Source organism: Arvicola amphibius, chromosome X, assembly GCF_903992535.2.
Source record: "Arvicola amphibius chromosome X, mArvAmp1.2, whole genome shotgun sequence".
NCBI classification, from domain to species: domain Eukaryota; kingdom Metazoa; phylum Chordata; class Mammalia; order Rodentia; family Cricetidae; genus Arvicola; species Arvicola amphibius.
Window position 1 is genome coordinate 11,585,751 of NC_052065.1, and position 25,527 is coordinate 11,611,277.

The following is a 25,527-nucleotide window of genomic DNA, read 5'->3' on the forward strand; positions in this document are numbered from 1 at the left end:
ATGAACCAACAGACCAAAGGGTTGACTATCACCTCAGTGTACAAACTTTCCAGTTCTTGGTCCTCAAGTAGATCATGGAAGCAATAAGCATGCTACTTCTGATTGGGAATGCCCAAGGCCTGTTCCGGTGTTTTTGCTATTTCCTAGGAGTCTGTTGAAATGTAGGAACCAACTAAAGGGCTCTTCCGAAAACCAGGACTTGACATGGATTCCTCTTGTATTCACCCAGACCACCTTGACTTCCTGTCCTTCACAGGCCGCCTCAGGAGTCAGCTGTGGTTGGTCGAATTCCTGCCCAAGGGTGCACTCAGCACTCACGCGAAGGGATTGCTCAGGTAATAGAAAACTGAAACCTGTGAGATCCCTGCCGCTTTATTACCGCACGAAGACAGAGTAGGAATGATTGTTCCCGTGGGATTGTGAAGAAAATGAGCCAGTGATCCGCCTAGCACAAATCTCTGTCCTTTTATGTAAAATATTATTAGGCTTTCTAGAGCTCTGCCTTGATCAAATCTTTCCTAATCCAATAAATTTCAATAGATGAAATGTTTGCTTCCTCCTCCCTTTCTCAATCCCAAAGCCTCTCTCTTCTGGCTTAAATGTCCCTTAAATGCACTATCTAGTGTTACTGTTTATGTAACCCTCTGTTCAGGTATCACACTGTACTTCCAAAACCATAAAGGAACACAACATAAAATATTCCCAGCGAATAGCGGCCTCAGGAACTGCCTGGATCTTGGGGCTTTTCGAATACTTCTGTTGACAGGAAGATTCTTCTCTTTCTAAGGAAGCAGGAAGAATTTAAATGCCCGACACTGTTAAACCATTAATTCGCCTAAAGATTCAGCGCAAGGCCTGAACAGCTGGAACCTCCTTTGGCTGGCACAAATCTGTGGTCTGCAAGAGCCTACCACGGTGGGCTTCCAGGGATCTAGACAGCTAACTATGGGCATGTCTAAATCTGATTCCACCCAAGACTAACAAACAATTGTCATCTGAGCTTTTCTAAGTCACTTGTTACCCACAGGTAGCTCCAGTCGGTGGTTCGTGTGAGGTCTTGTACGAACACGATGAATCTCCCGGAGTGGTGTGGGAGCCCTAAACTTGGAACCCTCCCACAGATGCCCTGATGAAATAGGTGATTCTAAAATGTCACTAGGATTGAGGCCCAATTGATTAAGTCACCACCTGCAGCTTGTTAGTGGTACAAAAAATGTCAGGAGTGTGGGTCGAAGCAGCTCTGCGCAAGGGTATCCTCTGAGCAGTGTTCCCATCCTCAGTTTCTTTATCTGTACAACGGGTGGTGGCTAAGACCTCAAGACCCCCCCCCCCGCGCCCCTTTAACTGTACTAGTTTTCATCCGGAACCAAGATTCACGCCCCCAAGATACTAGAATCCCGTTCCCCTCTTTCTGCATATCCCCCCCCCCTTCCTTGCTTTTCCAGTTTCCATGCCCCCCGCTCCAGGGTCGCGGTGAAAGCTGCTGGCTTGGCAACAGCGCGGGCGCGGCCACTGCCCCCAGCCTGGCCCTTGCTCCGGGCACACAAAGCCCCCGGCGCTGACGTCAGGGCCCCTCTCTGCACGGCCGGCCCCCAGTGCAGGCGGAGCTGCGCCGCGCTCCCACCCCGGCCAGGAGAGAAGAGCCAAGCGGCCAGCCCAGCTTAGCCCAGCGCAGCCACCCCGGAGCCCGGCCCCGCGCACGTGCCCGCCAGACCTGCAAACTTGTGCCACCGGCTCTCGTGCGTCCCCGGGGAGCCCAATAGCCCGGAGCCCGCACCCCTCCCGCCAGTCTCCAACCATGGGTAAGTGATCGCGCTGGCCCCATGCCACCTCCACGGCCACCACCACGGCCACAGGCTCGCGTCTCTGCCTCGAAGAGGGGCGCGCCCCGCCCTACCCCCCCAGCTCAGGTGGCGCTACCTGAGCCACCTGGGTCATCCGGTTCAGACCGGTGCGGGAGGGGAACGGAGGACGAAGGTGGGAGGGGCACGGCGCAGGTGTCCGCAATACCCAGGTGCTCCTCCCTGCCCCATCCACGGGATCGTCCCCACTCCAGCTGCACCCACACTGTACGCTGGCGCATGCCAAGCGCGGGAGCTAGAGAACTGGGCCCCGCGAGGGGTGGCGGGGGTGTGTGTGGTGGGTCGGGCAGCATGTCCCGGACCGCGGGCTCCTGTTTTATTTCAAGGGGTTGGTAGAGAGTGGCTTCTTGCCCATTCCCTGGGACGATCTCCTTGTCACCGAGCTCCCAGCCCTGAGTCCAGTCTTGTGTCGCCCTGCGGTCCTTCAATTCTTCTGAAGCCCAAGGAAACATGTCGTACCCCCTAACGCCGGGATCTTCCAAGAAAGCTCCTTTCTCGGAACCCAGACCTTTGAAACTAGCGAAGTGGGAGGGAATGGGAGGGGACAGGATGGGACACACCACGAGTCTCTCTTTGTCCCTGGTTCCAACTGCCTAAGCAGAACCCCTGAGCAGGTGGAGCCGGTGAGAAGAGGGTTCCAGTGCAATTGGGAAATGACTACTACCAACAGTGAAAGACTCTGTTCGGAGACGTGAAAATCTTTCACCTGCCAGGAGGTGGGTGTTAGGCGGCGGGAGAATCCCTTCTGTCACTTCTTAACACCCCGAAATGCTGCCGTCAGCAACACGTCCTTAAAACGGGCACCATGGGGAGGAAAACTCCAGAGCTCCTTGGAAATAAGCCTGGTGCCGCGGCTCTCAGGGTTTCGTCTGAGAAAGGGGTTTCTCTGTGCTTCATTAGCGTTCTGTAATGACAGCTCCAGCCACAGCGCCACGAGGACTTAGAAGGGACCCTCGGAAACGTTCCTAATGTGAAAAGCAGTGGGGTTTAACCACCGAAGGTTAAGAGCCAGGGCTTGGGCGTCACAAGCAAGCCCCTAGCTCTTGCCACTACACTCCCTCCTCTAAGCGTGTGGGGGAGGGGCAGCGATCTTTTTTTTTTTTTAACTGATTATATTTTGGGGACGAGATAGAACGGAGGACACATCAGTTTCCATTTAAAAAGAAACCTGAAATAACTTTATATTTAAACAATTTTAAAATATACAATGATCAAAATATGAAAGAAAAAAATTTCATTCCAAAAAGTTAGATGAAAGCTAGGATCAGATTCTTCTAGAAAGAGTAGAACTGAGTGGCATGTAGCTCTGGTTCTGACTTCTTTCAATGTCCTCATGTGAACAGTAACCAACAACTCAGTCCTCCCTTTTAAACGAGGTTCCTACCCAAAAGTCAGCAGAGGACTATGGGGCAGCTTGGAGCTGCTTTAGCAATGACTACTGTCCGAGACCGTTGCAGTTTCCCAGACCTGCTGGATGGAGAGAGGAAAGCACAAGTTTTGCCGAAAGGAAGTTCTTGTGGTGTTTGATCTCCAGACACTGAGATTCAGAAGTTGAATTTGAGCACGGGCCGAGCACGCTAGCCTTCTGCACAGCACTGTTTGAAGTACTCTGGTCTTTACTGGGGGGGGGGGGGGCTTTGTTTTTAAGTGGGCGTGGAAGGGCGCTGCAGTTCTCCTGAAACAAATATCCCGGCCAAAACCCTGCTCTCAAGGAAGCACTTTGTGTCTTGGACAATTATTGGTTCTACACTGCAGTTGCCAATTTATGGTGATTTGCGCATACTTCATTGCTTCTGGCAGTAGCCTTGGTTTTAGTTTTGTAGTTTACATGAAAAAGCAAGCCCCCTTCATGCCAGAAAGGAAACATACTGACTTCCTTTATGTTCCCAGTAAATAAATACACTACAAGGCCGTTTAACTGGCTTTCTTTTTCCAGATGTTGTTCATTACTGAATGTACCCTTGTGAATGCCCTGTTTCAAATCAGTTAGTGCTGGGGAATTGCTGACCATTGGCCCATTCCGTTGATTCTTATAAACACGTCACTTCTTAACCTGGTATCAGTTACTTCACTTAGAAAATAAATGAAATTTGTAAAGATAAATGCCCCTTTGGGTTTGCATTTAAGGTATTTTTTTAAAAACTTTTAAAGAAAAAAAGCAAGATAAAGAACAGTGGCCAGATATACGATTCCATCTTCAAAGAAAATGAGTTTTTATTGCCCAGTCAATTGATCTTTGTTTCTGATCTGTTTTAGCCACTGTTCACATGCAATTCACACATTTTAAGCATACAAACTTGCAGGCTTTGATACAGAGTTGGGTAACTATTACCCCTATTTTCACCCCCTCAACAAACCTGTGCCCATTAGCAATTACTCCTCATTCTCCCCTCCCTCCAACGCTAGCAACCACTAACCTACTTTCCATCTCTATGGATTTAGTTCTTCCCGGTGTTTCATGTAAATGAAATGAACCAATTAGTGTTTGAACTGTATTGGACTATGCATTGACTTGGGTTATTGGGCACAGTGAGAAGAGTTGGCGTGTTGTATAGATAGAAGACACCACCTGAATAAGTGTGCGGAGACCAGTTCTTTCTCCCACTGAAGGGGTGGTTCCACATGCCCCAAGTCTCTTCTCCCTACCAGTTTTATTCTATTGTATCTGATGGAAACCCATTTGGCCAACAAGATGTTGACGTTGTTTTTCCTCTCATTGGCTTGAAGACATAGTAATTAAACAAAGTTCAATGTAATAAATTCTCAGAAGACTTTTGTGGAACATGGCTCATATATCTAGAGAGAAATGCTGACATTATTTTAGTATGTGAAGAGATCTGATGTCACAAAACATGAATGGAAATAATTATTTGACCCACTTTACTATAAGGGAATGTGTTTTAGTGTAAGACAGGCGCTCTCGTCATCTTTCCTGGGCTGTTTTCAAACTCATGGGTTCAAGTGATCCTCCTGTCTCTGCTTCTCGAATAGCTGGGCCCAAAGACCTCCGCACCCAGTTGGCAGGAAATTTTTATGATTGTGAAATGAAATCATTTCACTATTACTTTAAAAATATTAAGTTATACACGGTAGCTCACAGTTGTAACCTCGGAACCTAGTAAATGGAGCTGGCCAGCATAAGCTGATGGAGAGCACTGAGTCCCACAAGCTGTCCTCTGACCTGTATGTGCTCATTGTGATAAGCAAATGCCGCATGCCACACGCGCGCGCGCACACACACACACACACAAACAGTAGATAAAATTTACAAGAAAATCCAAGACTCCAAGCCCTCACTGAGACGGCTCTGCTGGGCTGATAAAAGAGATTGCCATACAAGTCTAACAACCTAAGTTTAATCCCTAGACCCCACATTAAAAAAAAACAAACAAACTGGATTTGGTGGTGTCCATCTGTAAATCCCAGAACTTCTGCCTTGAGATGAGAGGTGGAAAGAGGAGAATTGCCCGGAAGCTCGAGAACCAGCTAGACTAGAATACATAGCAAGGCAGAAACGAGTAAGATGTTGCCTCAACAAGATGGAAGCAGACAATCCACTCTGGAAAGTTGTCTTCTGGCTTTCACATGCATCTCTCTCTCTCTCTCTCTCTCTCTCTCTCTCTCTCTCTCTCTCTCTCTCTCTCTCTCTCTCTCTCACATTTTTAAAAAATTTAATAATGGCATATCACAAACCATCTGGAGATCCTGGTGAAAGGAAAGTGCCCTGACTCAACCAGCCTGGGAACAGCCTTGGTGACATTTCTAAAAGTCACACTAGCACAACTGCTTCTGCTGCTGGTGGCCTTAACCTAGAAAATAGAAAAAAAAAAAAGCCTGGGACAGTCAGGGACCTGGTCCATGCCTCAGCTTACCCTCAGTACTGTATGATTAAGATACATCATTCTCACCTCTTCAACCTCAGTTTACTAGGAAAAAAAATCTATAAAATGACTTCCTTAAATCCTTACAAATCTACAAGTATGTAATTTAGGGGACAGACATGAGAGAGTAATGTTATGCTTGAAAAACAGGAGCAAACAGCTCCCTAATTGTTTAAACACTGTTTGCTTGTCAAGGCAGCAGCCAGACCTCATTTGTAGTTGAGTTTTATGCTGGCATCTTCCATGTGCCCGCCTACAGGATGGTGGCTGTTCTCCAAGGCGATGGATGGAGGGAACCCTAAGGGTGCCTTCTTCAACACTTCCAGCTTTGGTGTCTTCCCTCTTGTCTCTACAGAGCTTTTCCTGACCCCCCACAGCCAGGCTGTGCCTCAAAAGGAAGCTGTACCCTGAAGACCCCACCATACAACATTTAGTTCTGGAAGTTGGCTCAGGATTTCAGATGCAATTGGAGACAAAAGAGTGGTGTCCTGATGCATAACTGGGCAGGATATGGTCCCAGCATGTGCTAGGCAGCCTTCTGAAACCAAATGTCTCGTAAGGAGCCCACCCGGGGCCTCAGTGAGGCTCTTTTCAAAACAGGCTGAAATTCTGAGTAAACCTCAGACCAAGTCCACTGAGGACTGTTTGTGACAAACAAGAAGCAATTGATTCTTTACTATATTTTTGCTCTAGCAACAGCTGTTGGCCAAACCGCTTGGCCTCCCCGGGGGCTTTTTAGAGGATAGTGACATCCGGGATCAAGCAGTAGGATGCTTTATTGAAAATGCCAAAGTGGTAAATCCTATAAAGGGAGTTTCTGTGTTCTAAATGTTTTAGTTATCTTTAAACATTAATCTGCTGAGGTTTTGTTGGAGAGTCAAGGCCTTTCTTTGACCAAGACATCCTGATGAGGCTTGGGGTTCCTTAAAGTTTTCCATACATGAATCATTGGCTTCTAATGGCGAGTTTGGGATACTTTTAAAGTAAAATGAGACCTAAAGTCGCTCAAATCCAGTTTGTGTGCAGAATCCTTTGACATTATCCACCCCACTTCCAATAAAACCTAAACAGTTTCTTGCCATTAATTATTCTGGCAACTACTTTCCAAGTGACTCATTTTGGACAAGACTTTGCAAAGCAATGGATCAGCTTTGAAAAGAAAGAAAACTTCCTTTTGGGACTTATATTTCATTTGTTTATGCAATATTGAATTAATTTGCATCATTATGATAACAAACATAACTGTTATGACTACCTTTTGGGACAAAGACAAAAGACTTCCTAAGTACACACACTGATGAGAGAAAGAATACTTATACTCTGGAGAAGATTCTAGAAGCCCAGTTTTGTGGACAGTAGTAAGTATGGTTTAGAAAAAGAAAAGAGTATGCAAGGTATTTTAGTTACCTTGTCTTGATGCTATGATAAAAATGCCCTAACAAAAGCAATTTGAGAAAGGGTTTATTTGGCTCACAGTTTGATGGTACAGTCCATATGGTAAAGAACCCATGGCAATAGGAGCTTGAAGCTGCTGATCACATTCCAGCCATAGGAGGCAGAATGTGGGATGCTGGTACTCAGCTCACTTTTCCTTTTTATATATAGAATGATGAACTCACAGGTAAGGTGGATCTTCCCACCTCAACTTAATCTAGCTATTTCTTCACGGATATGCATAGAGACTATCCTAATCCTAATATCATACAGTTATGTCCAGGAAGGCATGCCTTCTAGGTGAGTCAAGGTCTTGTCTACATGACAATATTAACCATCATACAAGGCAATGAAGTGAGTGGGGGTATGTAGGGTGAATGATATTGGTAAGAGCATTTCTATTGTATTTTGGGGCCATAGTCATTTGGATAATTGTAACACAATTGTACTGGTGATCATGGTCTCACATATTGGTATATTTATTTTAATAATATGCCTCCCTTATTCAAAACACCAACTGTTCCAAAGGCAGAGGTTATTCTATGCATTGTTGATGCTCAGTGTTAATTTGGATGATTAGCATATTATAGAAGCTCCAGGTATATTTGTTGGAAAAAAATATAAGTTTATCATATACGATTCATCTTATTAAGGTATGCCTGTAATAAAAATATATGAATTTTAAAGTATTCAAAAATCATTAAAAACTATGATAAACCATACACTATTAAATAGCACAAATAACATCATAGTTTGGTAAAATTAATATTTGTATCACAGTATTTCATGGAATCACAGAATTTTAGCACTGGAAAATGCCTTCATAGTAATTCCATTACTTCAGACATGCCCAGACGCAAAAACAATTTACACAGCAGTTTGAATGTTCCTCCGCTGTTGTTGTTGTTGCTATTGTTACTTTTTTTACCCTTAGCTTTTCCTATTGTGATGTTAGATTTTCCTCCCTCTGGTGAAAAATCATTTCTTCTTGTCAAATTTTTGAAGTTCAGGAAAGCTAGAGAAGAAACACTTTGTTTCAGTGAAAACATTCTCATTGCCTTGAGAATAAAAAGGCACCGAAAGTTTCATTTATCCATTCTCAACAATGTTGGGGTTAAATCAGCATGTACCACAGTGCCCTGCAATAAACATGTACAGAATGAACTGTAAGCCTCTGCCTTCCTGTTAGTACCATAGCCTGACTGGGAGACTATTAAAGGAATGGGGGAGGTCTGCTCAGGTGCCCCAAGGCCTTGTGCTGTATCTTGAAACACAGACTCTGTCCTCCTATACCCAGCTGTTTACAAAAGCTGAAGGTCAAGGGCCTGTAGGAAAAAAGAAAATGAATATTTAAGGTGTCTGAGACAGAACATTCAGAGCCTGTGAGCAGATAAGGAAAGGTAGGAGCCAGGACAGAGGCTGTTTTGTGGGTACCTTAAGGAAATAAGAATGGTCAGAAGTAGGGGATTGGGGAGAGCTGAGCTGAGGCCAGACTATTTAGTGTCGTGCTTGGGAAGCAATCAATCATTACTCTTTTAGCCGAGAACTGTAAAGGGATTTTAAGCAGGCAAGTGACAGCTGAGGAAAAATGGCAGTCTCCCAAAGGGACTAAAAAGATGACTATTAAAACTGGACGTGGCGATGCAACTCTGTAATTCCGGCTACTTGGCAAATGGAGGCAGAGGCAGGAAGGTGGCAAATTGAAGGACCATCTGGGCTACATAGGCAGTTTAAGGCCAGCCAGGCCAACTTATTGAGATCTGGTCTCAAAATAAAGTTATTATTTTAATTAGGAAAGGGAATGGAGAGATAGCTCAATCAATAAAGTGTTTGCCTTGCACGCATAAGGACCCGAGTTCAATCTGCAGAACCCATGTCAAAAAGCTGGGCGTGATCCCAAGGCTGGGAAGGTAGAAACAGGTAGGTTCCTGGGCTTCTCTGGCCAACCAGCCTAGCCAAATCACTGTCTCAAAAAACAAAATGGATAGTACTGAGTATCTGAAGAATAATACCATGGTTTCCTCTGTCCTTCACATACATACACACACACCTAGAGGTGGTAGCTTGGGAAATAGGTCAATGGGAGAGGGCTTACCTAGCATGAATAAGGCGCTGGATTCCACCCTGCAGTATCCCCCAAAGCAAAACTAGAAAAACCACCACCAACAATAGAGGAAGAGATTTCTTCTTATCTGGTTGCAAAATTCCAAGTAAAAGCATAGACAGTGGTTTTTTTTTTTTTTTTTTTTTTTTTTTTTTTTTTTTTTTTTTTTTTTTTTTTTTTTTTTTTGGTTTTTCGAGACAGGGTTTCTCTGCAGCTTTTTTAGAGCCTGTCCTGGACCTAGCTCTTGTAGACCAGGCTGGCCTCGTAGACAGTGTTTTGAAAAGACTGAGATCCTGTTTCTTCTCTGAAGGTTCTAGGGGAAGCTTGCACTGAAGGTGTGCTGAGAGGAATGATGGGAAGGATGGAGCTACCCATGCAGGAGAGGTAGGAGTGAGCAAGGCTTATCAGTGATATCCTAAAGTAACTAGACATAACAAGGAGTAGGTGTGGGGAAGAATAGAAAGCAAGATTTGAGGCGAGATGACTCAGCAGATGAAGGCACTTGCCACCAAGCCTGGCCGTCTGAGTTTCCTCTCCGGGACCAACATGTTGGAAGTTTGAGGATGGACTACCTCAAGTTCATCTGACCTCTCCACACGCAGCATAGTGTACTCATGCACATACAAACATGATAAATAAACATAAAAAGATTCAAACAAGGAGAAAAGGTTTGTTGGGCTGACAGAGAGCCAGATGGGAGCGACACATTTTTGCTTATTATAAATGGGCGCAGAGAATCTTGCAAATCTATTATCTCCTCCCTTTCAAGGGTGCAGAACGAAGTGTGAGCTGCTGGGATGAAAAGCGATAAGGAGTAACTAACTTTGCTGTGACTCCTCCATGGCTTGGGATTGAAATAGAATACCATTCTTGTCTAGTTATTTGGTTATTGTTACTTTTAAACATGTCTGCTGATTTATCATAAAGGATTTCATAGAGCATGCATCTGAAGAAGTGCATTGGGTAAAGTATGGGAGAAAACATGAGGAGCTCCCATGCCCTCTCTTGCTTGGTACACTAATGCCACAGAAACTCTATGGGCTTAGCTACCTAGGATGTATCTCCCTGTCTCTTCTTCGTTGCTTTTTTGTCTTTTCCAGTTTTTAAAAATTGGCATATGTTAATTATATGTAATAATGGGCTTCATCAGCACATTTTTTTTTTTTTTGGTTTTTGGAGACAGGGTTTCTCTGTGGCTTTGGAGCCTGTCCTGGAACTAGCTCTGTAGACCAGGCTGGTCTCGAACTCACGGAGATCCGCCTGCCTCTGCCTCCCGAGTGCTGGGTCATCAGGACATTTTTATATGCAGATATGTGATTTGATCATATTCACATATGCCTCTTGTGCCCCATTCCTACTGGTGCATTGCAGAATGCTTAGCAGCATTCCTGACCTCTATTCACCATATGCTGTGACATTCCCCTATTCATACCAACCAAATGTCCCCAGATGTCAGATAACCTTGATGGAATAGGGGCTGGGGATGGGGCCATACTGATAATGGTTTAAGAGTAAGAGGGGAGTGGAGATGTAACTCAGTTGGTAGAGTGTATTTCTTGAGTGCAGAAAGCCCTAGGTTCAATCCTCAGTACCTTATGACGATGGCACCTGCATATAATCCTAGCACTTGGGAGGTAGAGGCAGGAAGATCAGAAGTTCAAAGTCATCCTTGGCTACATAAAAAGTTTGAGAGCAGCCTGAGCTACATGATATCTTGAATCAAAAAAGGAGGTGGCTACTGAAAACCTTTGTGCATCACAATATCAAAAAAAAATCAGAATCATGACCTCACTGAGGACTTGGTGAGAATATCTGCAAATCTGGCATCTCTGGTTAAAAAGGTCCCTTCTTTCCAGGGGGAATGCTTGCTTCTTGCTTCCCCCCACCACAGATTAAGAAAGTTGGGTTTTGTTCTCATCTTTTTCTAGCATTACCAGAAAGGATTCTACTGTAATGGGGGAAGCGTGGCATACCACGTGATCCGTGCCTTCCTTGAAGTAAAATGGTACTAGAAACCATCTCAATCTTGCGATGCCCTGCCCTCCCCATCTCCTGAAGCAGGGTGTCTGTTTTTACCTTGGATACTTTGTCTAACGCATAGTGCAACTTCTCACTCACAAGACTCTCATCTCTGAAGTTGGTTTTGCTTACTAAAGTTGTTGTTGACATTATCCTCGTTTCCAGCAAGTGAGAAGACATGAAGGAGCTAATCACGTCCTTACTTTAGCACAATGGCCTTTCCAAATTTAGACTTCATCCCCTTAGCTAGAATCAAATCTAGCCAGCTTAAGGCTTTAAGGCTGCCTTCCTACGGGCTGTCCTTAGAGTGCATAGTTGTGTCTTCATTATGTTTCCCAAGTAAAAGAGCTGGATACAAGACTGGCTTCCCCCTCGTTGCTTGGAGATCCTTCTCCTATAGCCCTTGGATCTTCCTTCCTACCCTCCAGTCTTAACCCACCACGTGGAGGCTGTACGTCATTGTTTCCCCAGAGATCTGATCTCAGTTGCAAAAGACGGCCAAAAAAAAAAAAAAATACAGAAGGCACATCAGAAGTGAAGATTGGAAGGAGCTTAGGAATTCTGTTCTTCTTTTAAAATTATTATTTATGTGCAGCAGGTTACTGTTTTAGGTGGAGAAGTGGGGCTTTGATAACCTTTCCCTGAAAAGGCTGTTTCAATGGTGGGCTTTCAAATTGGAGCTTGAATTCAGACATCTGTTCCTTCACACAGTCAGCAAAGAGTGGGGGGATAATTAGCAAAGTAATGCAACCACTTCAGATAACTTGATTTGATGCAGCCCCTTATTTCATATTGCCTCCTTTATTTTCTCCCTTGACTTGCTCTGACCAATTCTGTGGTGAGGAAAATAGAATCTAGAACACTAAGGGCCTGAAGCTCCAGTATGTGTGAATTACGGCCATTTTGCAAAGCTGCTGTACTGGAGTACTGACAACTCTTTGGAGCCCTATTACATAATGAGGTTTTGTCATAAACACTGTTTTGAAAGAGGCATCGATATTACAAACCCATTTGAAATTTGTTGCCACGAGATAGCCACAAAAAAGTAAGTAGATCATAATAAGCCTACGAGTTTGATATGTTTTTCCAAGTGCAGAACATGGGGTGGGGCTTATATATCTCAGTGGTTGAGTGCTTGCCCAGCCATGGGTTCTATCCCCATCACTGAAAAAAGAAATGTCAGGCATGGTCATGTACTTTTAAATTTCAGTTCTTTCTTTAGAGGTAGAGGCAAGAGGATCTCTGTGAGTTGGAGGCCAGCCTGGTCTGCATGGTGAGTTCCAGGACAGCCAGGGCTACATAGTGAAACCTTATCTCAAGACAGAGGAGGGGATGATGAAGGGAAGGAGGTAGAGGAGCTGGGAGAAAAGGAGGAGAAGGAGGAGAGGGAAGAGGAAGGAGAAGAACAAAGAAGAAGAGGAGGAGGAAGAAGAAAATTATTAGGAGCCCCTCAGAAGGTTCTCTCAAGGGCTCTTTCTGTCTTCCCCACCAAGGGTAATGACTAATCTACAGCAGTATACTTTTCCTTGGTTTTACATTTTATATCAATTGAATAATAAAGTATAAATGCTGAACTTTTGTTCAACGTTCACAACATTATTTTCAAACCCAGAAATGTTTTCTATCAGTAAGACAGGCATCCTTCTAAATCCTATGGTTAGGAGCAATTATGAAAAGCCTTGGTCTATAGAAATTTAGTAGAAAAAGGTATAAAGCATGGATTCGTACCCCCTATTTTAGGTGAAAAACCCCATCACGACAGCCATGAGAGATCTTGGAACAATACTTGAAGAGAGATGGGCTGTTTGCATGGGAAAACACGATAGCTCTGAAGAGATTAGGGAAAGAATATATCCCCATGTGCCCTTCTCAGAGGGAAAGCGCAAGCTGAGGAGCTACGCACAGAGAGGAAGCTGTCACTGCTAGGTTAGATCATTCAGGAAATGATCAATATGGATGCTTTCTGGCTTCAGGATATAAGGCTGTAATAGATGCCAGGGCCTCTCTCCAATGAGTTTCCTGAATAAGATGAAGTTGCAGGATGTGTCTGAATTATAACCATAATTCCTCAGAAACTGACGGTAATAGAGTACAAGGCTGGGAAGCGGTCGAAGAGCTGTGATGATTTCTGATTTTCATCCTAAAAGTCCACAGATAGATACAGAATTATCTTTGACAAATGACTTCTTCGTGTGTTATTTGGACATACACATCTATAACCTGCCTGCCTCCCCTCACTGAGGAGTTTTGTCTTCTTGACCACAATGAAGGTCAAGCACAATGGCTACTTTATTGTCCCTAATTTTATCATGTCATCATGGCTTTCTTTCTTTTCTTTTTTTTTTTTTTTTGGTTTTTCGAGACAGGGTTTCTCTGCAGCTTTTTTAGAGCCTGTCCTGGAACTAGCTCTTGTAGACCAGGCTGGCCTCGAACTCACAGAGATCCGCCTGCCTCTGCCTCCCGAGTGCTGGGATTAAAGGCGTGCGCCACCACCGCCCGGCTCATCATGGCTTTCTAAGTGAAGACTCCCAGATAGTCTCCCACCAGGAACATGTGAAAATTTTAGCTTCTCGATGTCTTCAGCTTTGGTATAATTATATTATTTAGTTTTTAAATTATTGTAGGTATGAAATGGTATTTCATGATGTTTATGTTGAATTTCCCTAGAGAGGTTGAAAGCAAGGGCTAGGTTCTTGGCTACTTGGGTTTTATCATCCATGTATGTCTATGTTTGGGGTCCTAATCTTTAGGAAGGATGTGGTCAGTGTGTGTTTTTCCTGTGTATGACCCACCTTTAACTTTGCCCAACATGTCACACTGTACTGACTTTTCAAGTTGTCATAAAGTCCCAGTGACCAATATTTCCTTTTACTACTTTTTAATCTGGGCTTTTTTTTTTTTTTATCTCCATCCTACTTAAAAATCAGTCTTGTCCCTAAGGTCAGGAAAAATGTTTTTCTGTTCCTCTGTTGTTTTTTAAAAGGTTTTACAAATGTATACTTGAAATTTTTCTGTCTTTATCTATCTCAGTTGCATGTGTGTGTGCAGATGTGTGTGCATGAGCACACAGAGATAGAGGGGCCGTCTATCACTTATTCCATGAGACAAGATATTTCATGAATTTGGAGCTCACCTGAGTTTAGCTTGGTTTTTGATTTGGTTTGGTTTTTATTGGAGGAAGCAATTGGGCTGGAATCCTCTTATGTCTGTCCCACCCCTCCTTACCTCAGCATCAAAGTTCCAGATGTCTATACCATGCCTAGTTTTTAAAAAAGATTTATTTACTTTTATGTGTCTGTGTGAGTGCCTAGATGTATGTATGTGCACTCAGAAGTCAGAAGAGGGAATTAGTTGTATCTCCTGGAACTAGGGTTACAGAAGGAGCCGCCAAGTGGACTTAGGTAACTGATCCCAAGATCTCTGTAAGAACAGCAAGTACTCTTAACAGCTGAGCTGTCTCTCCAGCTCACCACCTCATGCCAGCTTGGTATGTGCCTGCTGGGGATTTGAACTCAGGTTCTAATGTTTGCACATCAAGCACTCCCCCAGCCTTTTAGTCCTTTTTCTACATAAAGATTTTTTTTTGGCTGAAGTGTACTATTTTATATAATCTGTACAGAAACCAACCACAGTGTGTAATTCATCCTTCTGTGTTGGTTTTATATTATGCATATATATTACATATGTGTGTATGAGTGTGTCTCTGTGCTAATATAAACAGTCTTGATTATATCCATTTAAAACAAGCCTGGCAATCTCACAGAAGCTTCTTCTTTTAGCTTTTGTTCACCAAGCTATTCTTGGTCGTTGCCTCGAGAACGAGTTTTTCATGTTCCACAAACATACCTGAGTAGGATTTTGAGTGGGATCGCAGTAAATGTGCTGATCGCATGTTCAGTGATTTTGAGTCTTCCCATTTGGGTACGTTGACCTCCATTCCACCTCCCAACATGATTTCACATCCTCTTATGATGATCTGAAGGTCCCTCATAATATTTGTTGCTTCTTAAAAAGTGAGTCAAATAAAGTCAAATCTAATTCCATGGAATGTCATGTTTCCCTTCCATACTCTTGCAACTTTAGAAAATCCAGATAATGGACAAATTTGGTCAACTAAATGAATAAAGTGTCAGTGTGGGAAAGCTGATTCTGAGTTCCCAACATACTAGCCTGTTGGTAATGTGATAGCCATGTGACAGTCTCTCTGCTTCAGGGTTTTATTTGTTGTTTTTAGTTTTTTGAGATAGTCTCATTTAGCCCTGGAGCTTGATATACAGTTATGTTTGGTCTTGAACTCTTTATCTTTTGAATTTTTAAAAAATATTTATTTTTTTTTATTTATTACGTATACAGTATTCTATCTGTGTGTATGCCTGCAGGCCAGAAGAGGGCACCAGACCCCATTACAGATGGTTGTGAGCTACCATGTGGTTGCTGGGAATTGAACTCAGGACCTTTGGAAGAGCAGGCAATGCTCTTAACCGCTAAGCCATCTCTCCAGCCCCTTGAATTTTTATTTTTATGTACATTGGTGTTTGGCCTGCATGCCTGTGTAAGGGAATTGGAACCAGTGGAACTGGAGTTATAGACAGTTGTGAGGGAGCTATCGTGTGGGTCCTGGGAATTGAACTAGAGTCCTCTGGAAGAGCAGCCAATGCTCCCAACCACTGAGACATCTCTCCAACCCCCAGTCTTAAACTCTTGATCTTCTGCCTTCACCACGAAATGTTGGGATTACACATGTGTACTACCATGCCTAGCTTTGAATGTTGTTTTTGTTTTTGTTTTGAGACAGGGAACTCATTTGGTAGAACAGGCTGACCTCAGAGTCACAGAGATATGCCTGCCTCGGCCTTCAGAGTACTGCGTTTGAAGGCAGTGCCACTACTCCCAGCCTTTGAAATTATTTTTAATGGAGCCATGTAGAAATTTCATTGTCTCCCTTGATGTACACCATGTTCAATAGAAGGAAAATTTCTACATTCAACCTAAATCCTTTCCCTCTTTCTTGTATTTTGCATAAAAACTGGGAGTTGAGGCCCATCTTTAGAGCCTTTGGGGTCTCAAACAAGGTCTCTTAATCACAAGATGATGAATTCCGTCATTATGTGGAAATGACACTTTAGCTTTTAAAGAGTGACTCCACACTCACAGGCTCCTGGAGAAATCGTAAAACAAGCAGCTGTAGTTGCAGGATATTCTCCACTGTCCACCAGAGCTCTCTTTTCAGTAGAAAAGCTGATTTGGATTCTCACTCTGCATGACCAGGAGTTCTAAGTTCTTTGTGGAAATAACATTAATTAGAAAAAGCAGCATGGCCAAGCAGCATGCCAGAATGGCCAAGATCAAAAACACTGATGACATCTTATGCTGGAAAGGATGTGGGGTAAAGGGAACACTCCTCCATTGCTGGTGGGAGTGCAAGCTGGTACAGCTGCTTTGAAAATCAGTAGGGTGATTTCTCAGGAAATTACAAAACAACCTACCTCAAGACTCAGCAATACCACTTTTGGGTATATACTCAAAGGATTCTCAATCATGCCACAAGGACATGTGCTCAGCCATGCTCATAGCAACATTGTTTGTCATAGCCAGAACCTGGAAACAACCTAAATGTCCCCCGACTGAAGAATGGATAAGGAAAATGTGGTACATTTACACAATGCAGTACTACACAGCAGAAAAAAAAAATCATTTTTTTTCTAAAATTTGAAATTTGTGGGCAAATGGGTGGATCTAAAAAACGTTATATTGAATGAGGTAACCCAGACCCAGAAAGACAATTATTATATGTAGTCACTCAGACATTAAGCAAAGAAAAACAAGCCTACACTTCACAATCCCAGAGAACCTAGACACCAAAGAGGACCCTAATCTACATGGGAAGTAAAAAGAGAGAAGATCTCCTGAGTAAACTGGGAGCATGGGGATCATGGGAGAGGGTAAAAAGGGAGGGGAAGGAAGGGAGAGGAGTGGAGAAAAATATACAGCTCAATAAAAACAATTAAAAATGAAAGAAAAAGCAGCATAATCAAACATCTAAGTAATAATAGCTCCTGGGGGCAGCAAGATGGTTCAGTGGCTAAAAGAGCTTGCCACCCAAGCCTGGCAACCTGAGTTGAATCCGCAGAGCCCACTTAAAGGTAGACGAGAAGAACCAACTCCACGAAGTTGTCTTCTGACCTCCACACATGGCCTTCCATATAATGCATAATTTGTTTAACTTGAGAAGCAGAGGCAGGAGGATCGCTGTGAGTATGGGGCCCACCTAGGTTACATAGAATGTTGCTGTCTCCAAAAAAAGCAAAACCAAAATCAAACAAATGCTAAAAAGCTGGGAGTGGTGCCACGTGCCATGCCTGCAGTCTCAGCGTGGCAGACTCGGTAGTTCCCACTTGGAAGAGAAAGCAAAAAAAAAAAAAAAAGCATTTTTCCATTATATCTCAGCATTTTCAAGTGTTACTTCAAAGTTCAGTAATGTTACTTGTGGAAAAAATGAAAATTTCATGGTCGATTCAAGATTACCTAGTTTCCCTAAGTAATTTAATGGAACACTTCTCCCAGAATATTTTATATAACTGTGTGCCCTGCGAAGAGGAGGCCAGCAGTTGGCCTGTAGCACGGGCTTGATTTATTTCAGAAAGCAGCTTAGTCAGCCGTCAAATGAGATTACGTGTGTGGCTGCTACCCATCACTTCATAGAAATATTTGTATTCTTCAACAAGGCCTCAAACTTTTATTTATTTATTTATTTATTTATTTATTTATTTATTTATAGGGCAACAGGAGCCACAAATGTAACTTTCCTAAAAGATAACATTGGAAATATGATTTTTTAAAAAAATTTTTATTTTGTTTTTATTATTTGGGAGTGGGATGAGACAGGCTTTCTTTGTGTAACAACAGTCCTGTCTGTCCTGGAACTTACTGTGTAGGTCAGACTGGCCTGAAACCCAAATGTCCACCTGCCTCTTTAAAAATAGGGTGCTGTTACTGTCTCATGGGCAGTGAAGATCCAAACCAAACTTGTGGATACTTTCTATGTTCATCTCTGGTCCTTCACTTACACACCTACTCGTGTTTTAGATTTCAGCCACCTTAAAAGGCTGTAGCCATAAGAATCCATTCTCAGGGTTCACTTCTCTTATAATCTGTTTGCCATTGGATAGCTTCATAATATTAATATTTTACAATTTAAAATTGAAGTCAAAGGCTGTGGGTGTCACTGGTAGAACGTATGCTAGGGGTACTAGTGGCCTTGGAATCGATCTCCAGCACTGTAAAATAAAAATAGATAAACTAAAATAGCGAAATAAATCAAATTGAATCTAGGCTAAGGGTATTCCTTAATGTTAGAGCACTTGCCTAGTATGTATAAGGTCCTGGGTTCATTCCCCAGCACTGTATAAATAAATGGATAAATAAATAAATGGAAGTATAGACTCAGGTGGGATTCAGTGGTGAAGTATGCGTTCAGCACACACAAGACCCTAACTTCTGCCCATAGCACTATTAAGTAAGAACATAAATAAGCAAGTTAAACTGAAGTCTGAATTTATATGTGAAAATTAGCTTCTTTTTGTTTTTTTGCCATTTTAACTGTCAGGGGTTTGTGTAGACACAGAAAAATTACTTCTTTGTAATAGAACTACAGTTTCCTCAGTTTTAACATGGCAAATGAGATATTTAATAAAAAAAGAAAACAGGTTAGGGATGTAGCTCTGTCTGCAGAGTTCTTACTTCGCATGCATGAGACTTTGGATTTGATGTCCAGAACCTCATAAACATGGGCTTGGTAGAAAACCTGCAATCCTGGCAGTGAAGGATCAGAATTTCAAGCTCATCCTCAGCTACTTAGGCAGTTCAAGGCCAGTATGGACTGTTATAAAACTTTTTTTTTAAAAAAAGAGGAATGATGGAAGGAGGAAAGGAAGGAAGGAAGGAAGGAGGGAGGGAGGGAAGGAGGGAGGGGGAAAGATGGAGGGAGGGAAGGAAGGAAGGAAGGAAAGAGGGAGGGAGGGAGGAGGGAGGGAGGGAGGGAGGGAGGAAAGATGGAGGGAAGGAAGGAAGGAAGGAAGGAAGGAAGGAAGGAGGGAGGGAGGGAGGGAAGGAGGGAGGGCGGGCAGGAGAAGGATGGGAAGGAAGGGAGGGAGGGAGGGAGGGAAGGAGGGAGGGCGGGCAGGAGAAGGATGGGAAGGAAGGGAGGGAGGGCAGGAGGATGGGAAGGAAGGAAGGAAGGAAGGAAGGAAGGAAGGAAGGAAGGAAGGAAGGAAGGAAGGAAGGAAGGAAGGGAGGGAGGGAAAGATGGAGGGAGGGAGGGAGGGAGGGAGGGAGGGAGGGAGGGAGGGAGGGAGGGAGGGAAGGAGGGAGGGCGGGCAGGAGAAGGATGGGAAGGAAGGGAGGGAGGGAGGGCAGGAGGATGGGAAGGAAGGAAGGGAGGGAGGGAGGGAGGGAGGGAGGGAGGGAGGGAGGGAGGGAGGGAGGGAGGGAGGGAGGGAGGTAGAGAAGAAAGAAGAAGGGAGGGACGGGAAGGAAGAAGAAAAAAGCTTATTCTGAAGTAACTGCATCTTTCCAGATAAACTCCACCCAGAAGCAGATCTAGTCCCAGGTATCATTCGCTACTAGTAACAATGCCAGCCTACTCAGGCTAATTCCCCTGATCCTCTCAGGACTCTTACTATGAACATGGAACTGCGGCTTGTTTATTTTTGAGACAGAGTTTGCCTATATATCCCTGAGTGGCCTAGCAGCAGCTTATGTAGACTAGGCTAGACTTGAACTCCTTGGTGATCTTCCTGCTTCTGCCTCCCTAGTGCTGAGTTTATAGCCATGTGCCACCACGCCCGGTAACAGCATTCTTTATGATTTAAAAAAAAAAAGGACAGGACAGGGGGACTGCGAGTCATGATAGCATATACAAAACTGTACCGTAATGAGCCTCGCAAATCCTTTGTACCCCGAAATGTTTTGTTTAGGTACGATTTAACATTTTAAACCAACACTCACACAATTAGCAACAATAGAAAAGATAGGGTAGACCACTGACTCAAACCAATTATTTTCCAGTCATCACTTAATTCAAAGTAATGGGTTTCACCTTTTTCTATTTTAAGAGCTGCTAATGAATAGCATAATGGTTGGTTTAAGTATCAGGTTGCCCTGACTTTCCAGCTGCTGACGCAGCTGCTAGGCTGAACTACTAATTACACAGTTTTTGGACCTTTTCAATAAATATACAAGTGTGGCTTTTTTTTTCATTCAAATGTAGCCTAATTGTCCAACATGCTAAAAAGAGGGGGCGGAGCCATGGTCTCAATGGCATACTCCGGGGTTCCTTCCAGCCACTTATTCTTCTTCTGAAACGTTGTCCATGCTGCCATAGTTTCCTTCTGATCAGTCTTCCAAAGACACTGCTTGGAGTTGCTCTCACAAATCCCATCCTGCAGAAAGAAGCACCAGGGGCCACTCTCCCTACTGCAATTCCTTTGCAGAAGCAAAGAAGTTAGGAAGGCCCTAGTGTCCATCCGCTGCAGCCGCTGCTGTCTGCTTGGGGGCATACAGGGGGATACAGTGTGTGGACACGCAGAGGAAGTTCTTTCGCTGGGGTGGGCCTCTTCTTTCCCTTAGAGTTAACGAATGCTTCTGCTGATGTACACAGTTGATGATAGGCAATATCTGCAGGAAGGTGTTCTCCTCATATATTTAGTTGAAATTGTTAAATATATATATATATATATATATATATAATTTCCAAGTAATTATTAAATGGCAACTGCTTGTGTCCATGCAGTTGAATGATTTCTAAAGATATTTATACCTCTTGTCAGTCAAGATCTCACCAAGTATACTTTCACAGAGACACCTTCACAGATTGTTTAGAAGTCTCATTTTAAATTACTTATACACAATTATTAACCAGTCATGAACATTATTGGAAATGAAAATAATATTTCTCTTTGAGAGTGAAGAATAGAGAAGACTGTGCCTTGGTTTCCTAGGATTAAAAGTTGATCCTTGGGCTGTTGAGATGGCTCCGTGGGTAAAGGTGCTTGCCACCAAGCCTGCTGACCTGAGTTCGAACCCCAGGAGGATCCATATGGTGAAAAAAGAAAACCAACTCATGCAAGTTGACTTCTGACCTCCACATAGATGCTGTGGTGTTTGTGCCCCCCCCCCAAAAAAAAAACCACACAGAAAGAGAGAGAGATGTTCTTTTAAGATTTAGCAAATTAAAATTTTAAATTTCATATTTTATCCTTGCCGGGTGGTGGGGGTGCACGCCTTTAATCCCAGCACTCAGAAAGCTGAGGCAGGTATCTTTGTGAGTTCAAGGCCAGCCTGGTCTACAAAAGCTAGTTCCAGGACAGGCTCCAAAGCTATAGGGAAACCCTATCTCGAAAAAAAAAATTCATCCTTATATGAAACAGCAAGTAATTAGAAGCTTGTTCGTTAGCTAATCTACTTACATTTGTAGACATTTCTTCTTCTTGTAGTGCTGAGGATAGAGCCCAGGGCCTTGTACATGCTAGGCAAGCACTTCCCACTGAACCACATCCTCAGCTCTAACTTGTATTTGAAAGCAGGTACTTGCTCTTAAAAGCATCAAGGGAAAAAAATAATCATAAAACTCCATATTGTCTAGTGAGGAAAATCCTCAGGTATGATGATGCACGATCGTAATATCCCAGTATTCAAGAGATTGAAGCAGTTCTATACCAGCCGGGTCAACAGAGGGAATTCAAACCTGGCTTGGGTTACAGGAGAGCGTGTCTCAAACAAGCAGGAGGGCAAACCAACTCTCTTCTTACTTCCCACTACCACCTCTAGTCCACCTTTAAGGATCCCTGCCTAACCAGCGTGACACTATTTGAAGTCTTTATGAAGAAGTTGATTCTCTAGCCCCTCACTCGAAGAGTTGTTAAATGGTGGGTCCAAATAAGGAAGTTAGAGGGCTTGAAATGTTGAGGAAGTGACCATAAAGGAAAGGAAGGTTTGTCTCACTGTACATCGGCTGCCTAAGGAACTAGAAGTTTTCTGTTTCCATCTTCCTACCTACAAATGCTGCAGAAAAAGGTCTACTCTTGCCTTTTCCCTGCCAGCTATAGCAGCACCTGAAGAGAAAGGCTGTAGCCAAGGCCCAAGCTCCAGATAGCCACAGGAGCCATTTCGGGTAATGTTTCTACCTGTGTTGATGTCATCAAAGGCTTCTTTGAGGCATGGATTTCTCTGCTAGCCAGCCCCTCAGGTCTCTTGGTGCAGCCATTGCTCACGGGCAATTTTAAGTGCAGGCTACGCACTTAAACCTTATAATCTTATCTAGCCTCTTAGCTTCAAAGTAGACTCCAGTATTCCGGTAGCACAGACACTTGCAAGCACAGAAATTCATTCATTTATTTATTTATTTTATGGGGAGTGGGGGCATGTCATGACACACCTGGGAAAATCAGAGGACCACTGTAGGGAGTCAGTTCTCTCCATTATGCAAGTCCCTCTGATTATAACTCAGGTTATCAGCCTTGGACTCAAGTGCCTTACTTTGCCCTTTGAATTATCTTGCTGGCCCCAGAGGAGAAGTTATGATAAAGGTAGATGCAAAACAATAAAATTGTATTCAAGAAAGCATTTTCTTCTGGTGCTAGACTACTAACAACTTACCACTGGCCTGTAGTTCTAGCACATACATGTGTATATACAGCTTTGTCGTCTTTTACATTGTAGTTGGCCGTTTTCATGACCGTAGTAACAAGATTCACATTTTACTGATACCCACGTGCTGCTCTTTTTGCAAGTGAACAATCTGCTGAAATGAAACATACAGCTGGGAAGAACCTGACCTTTCCAAAAGGGCATTTTCTGAATGTGGCAAATTATCAGGGACAGTGTTGTGCAATTAGGAAAACAGAGACGGTTGGGGATAAAACTGATCAAAACCACAAGTTGTATAGGAGAGTCAACCATATATGTCAGTGGCTCCAAATGACCTGACGAAACGTCAGCATTACGTGGTGCTTCCTTCTTCATAAGCCTCATGACACTGGCCTGCTCTAGGAAAATAAATTAGCACGCTGGTAAGATGGCTCAGCTGAGAAGAGTACTTCCTGCTAAAGTTTAGTGACTTAAGTTTGGTCTCCAGAAACCATGGTAGGAAGAGAGAACCGACTCCGATCTTAATTCAGATGCTCAACGAAGTCTAGTCTCAGATGCTATCGACTGATCCAGCAATCCATTTCATTCTTTGTATACATTTATCACCTGTTGATGAGTATCTGGGGCGATCACAGAGACAGGCTATATGTTATTATTCTGATGGCAAGTTTGTAGTTAAATTAGCAAAGTGTATTTAGTTGATTTTAAAATATCTACAGATTGATGGCTTGGAGAAAAGAGAAAGAAATCTCCCGATGTCATTTGTGTCCTGCCCAGTGACCAGGTCTTCACTTAACTGGCATGTCACTTGATCAGATGCAGTTTGGAGAAGTTACTCAATAAAGCACTGAAGATATGTAAATGGCCAGGATCAAAAGCAAATGTAGTATTTTTTTTAAAAAAACTACTGTCCACATGTCCATGCCAAGTTAAGAGAGTGGAACCACCTGAGTGGAGTGTTCCCTGAAAAGTCATAGACACGGCCGTTGTGTCTTGAGTGTGACAGGAATCTTCAGCTCATGAGCCAACACTGAAGCCACTGACTTTTCACGAGTCTGTGCAGCGCCTCATTTGTGCTTGTCAGTCTCTACCTCCCCTCTGTTGTCACGCAGGTCCCTAAAACCGTAAATGCCCGTTTAAGCTGGAGCTTCTTTCCACCACGCACAAATTTATGAACCACTACATATTCTTTTCAAACATATATAAGCAGTAAAGAGTGCTGCGCTCTATTCCACTAAGTAGCCTGGAATAGGGGCTGGCAGTGCCCATCTTAGGACAATACATGGGCTAATGTGGCAGGCATTGATGGCTCTGCCTTTTTTGCAGGACTGTTCTGCAAATAGCTGAGGTTTGACATTCATATTGTAGAAAAAAAAACAGTGAATCTTAGTTTGTGGATCTATGGGTTCATATTGGTGAAATAACTATGTCCTGCTTTGGACATAAGCGGTGACAACTGCCTTTTGTGTGTTTGTTTCTCGGTTTAGATTTCCATTCCAAAAAAAACTCGAGGGCAGCACAGGAGAGAGAGTCGCTTCAGCTGAGAGCTTCTCCTTGCTTCACTCTGGCTGTTATGGAAACCTTTCATTGGCACTGTCTGTATTTCTGTGTTTACATCTTTTGAACGACTCAAACAAGCTCCCTTGGTCACCGGGAAAATAAAATTATAGTCGTAACCTCCCAAGGCAGGCTCAGAGCCTGCTGGAGCCTGCAGTGCCCTTCCTGTTCTGTACCCACGTGCCGCCTTCCCCTGCTGATGGTGGGTCCCCAGCAGCTGAGCTCATGCTGGGCCTTTCACAGCCCCTTGTGGGGAGGGAGAAGTGGCAGATGCACTTAATTAGACATATTGCAAATGCAGGAGGACGAGCTTTGACAAGAGTTTTGAAGTCAGCACAAAAGGACACTGCTGTTATGAGTCAACTTGATTTTCAAAGAAAATGGAATATACATGTGTATCAATTAAGAAATGAACATATGCGCACACACACACACATAAGGCATATCTCCGCCCACCCTGTCATCTAGGAAAGGAACATATATTAGTCATTATACATAGATAATACATGTGCTAATTTGTGTTGCCTTCATGACAAACACAGCCATTGTTCATATATACATATATAATATGCATATATACCATACAATACATCACACACATATATATGTATATATATGTAACTGGACTGAGCCCTTACTATGTGTATACACTATTCTAAATGCGTTCCTTAATCAGACATTGTAATCCTGACCATATTACACATTTGACAACTGAGATCACATAACTAGGAAACATCAATACTAATCAGTGTTTGAAGTCAAGAACTCTGCCCCAGTTCTGTGGTCTTCATCTCCTCTTAGTGGAAGTAGTGCAGTTGATGCTATTTAATAGCACCATTGGTTTGGGGGTTGCTGCTCAGAACCGCAGGGGACCTATTAAGAGATGGGGCAGGGGGGTGGGGGGGGTGAAGAGGGAAACAGAGAACAGAGAATGCCCTGTCTCCTCCCTGAGTGCCAGGATTACCGATACACACCACCATGCCTGGTTTATTCAGTGCTGGGGATGGAACTCGGGGTTTCATGC

General features: G+C 43.4%; 1 protein-coding gene across 1 annotated transcript in view; it reads left to right on the forward strand.

Annotated features, from left to right (window-relative positions):
* Positions 1-1,648: 1,648 nt before the first annotated feature.
* Gpm6b (glycoprotein M6B) overlaps positions 1,649-25,527 on the forward strand; it is a 154,175-nt gene continuing 130,296 nt past the window's right edge. The window contains exon 1 of the mRNA XM_038316279.1: positions 1,649-1,802. Coding sequence (XP_038172207.1) covers positions 1,799-1,802 — 4 coding nt within the window. The 5' untranslated portion in view covers positions 1,649-1,798. The remainder of the gene's footprint in view (positions 1,803-25,527) is intronic.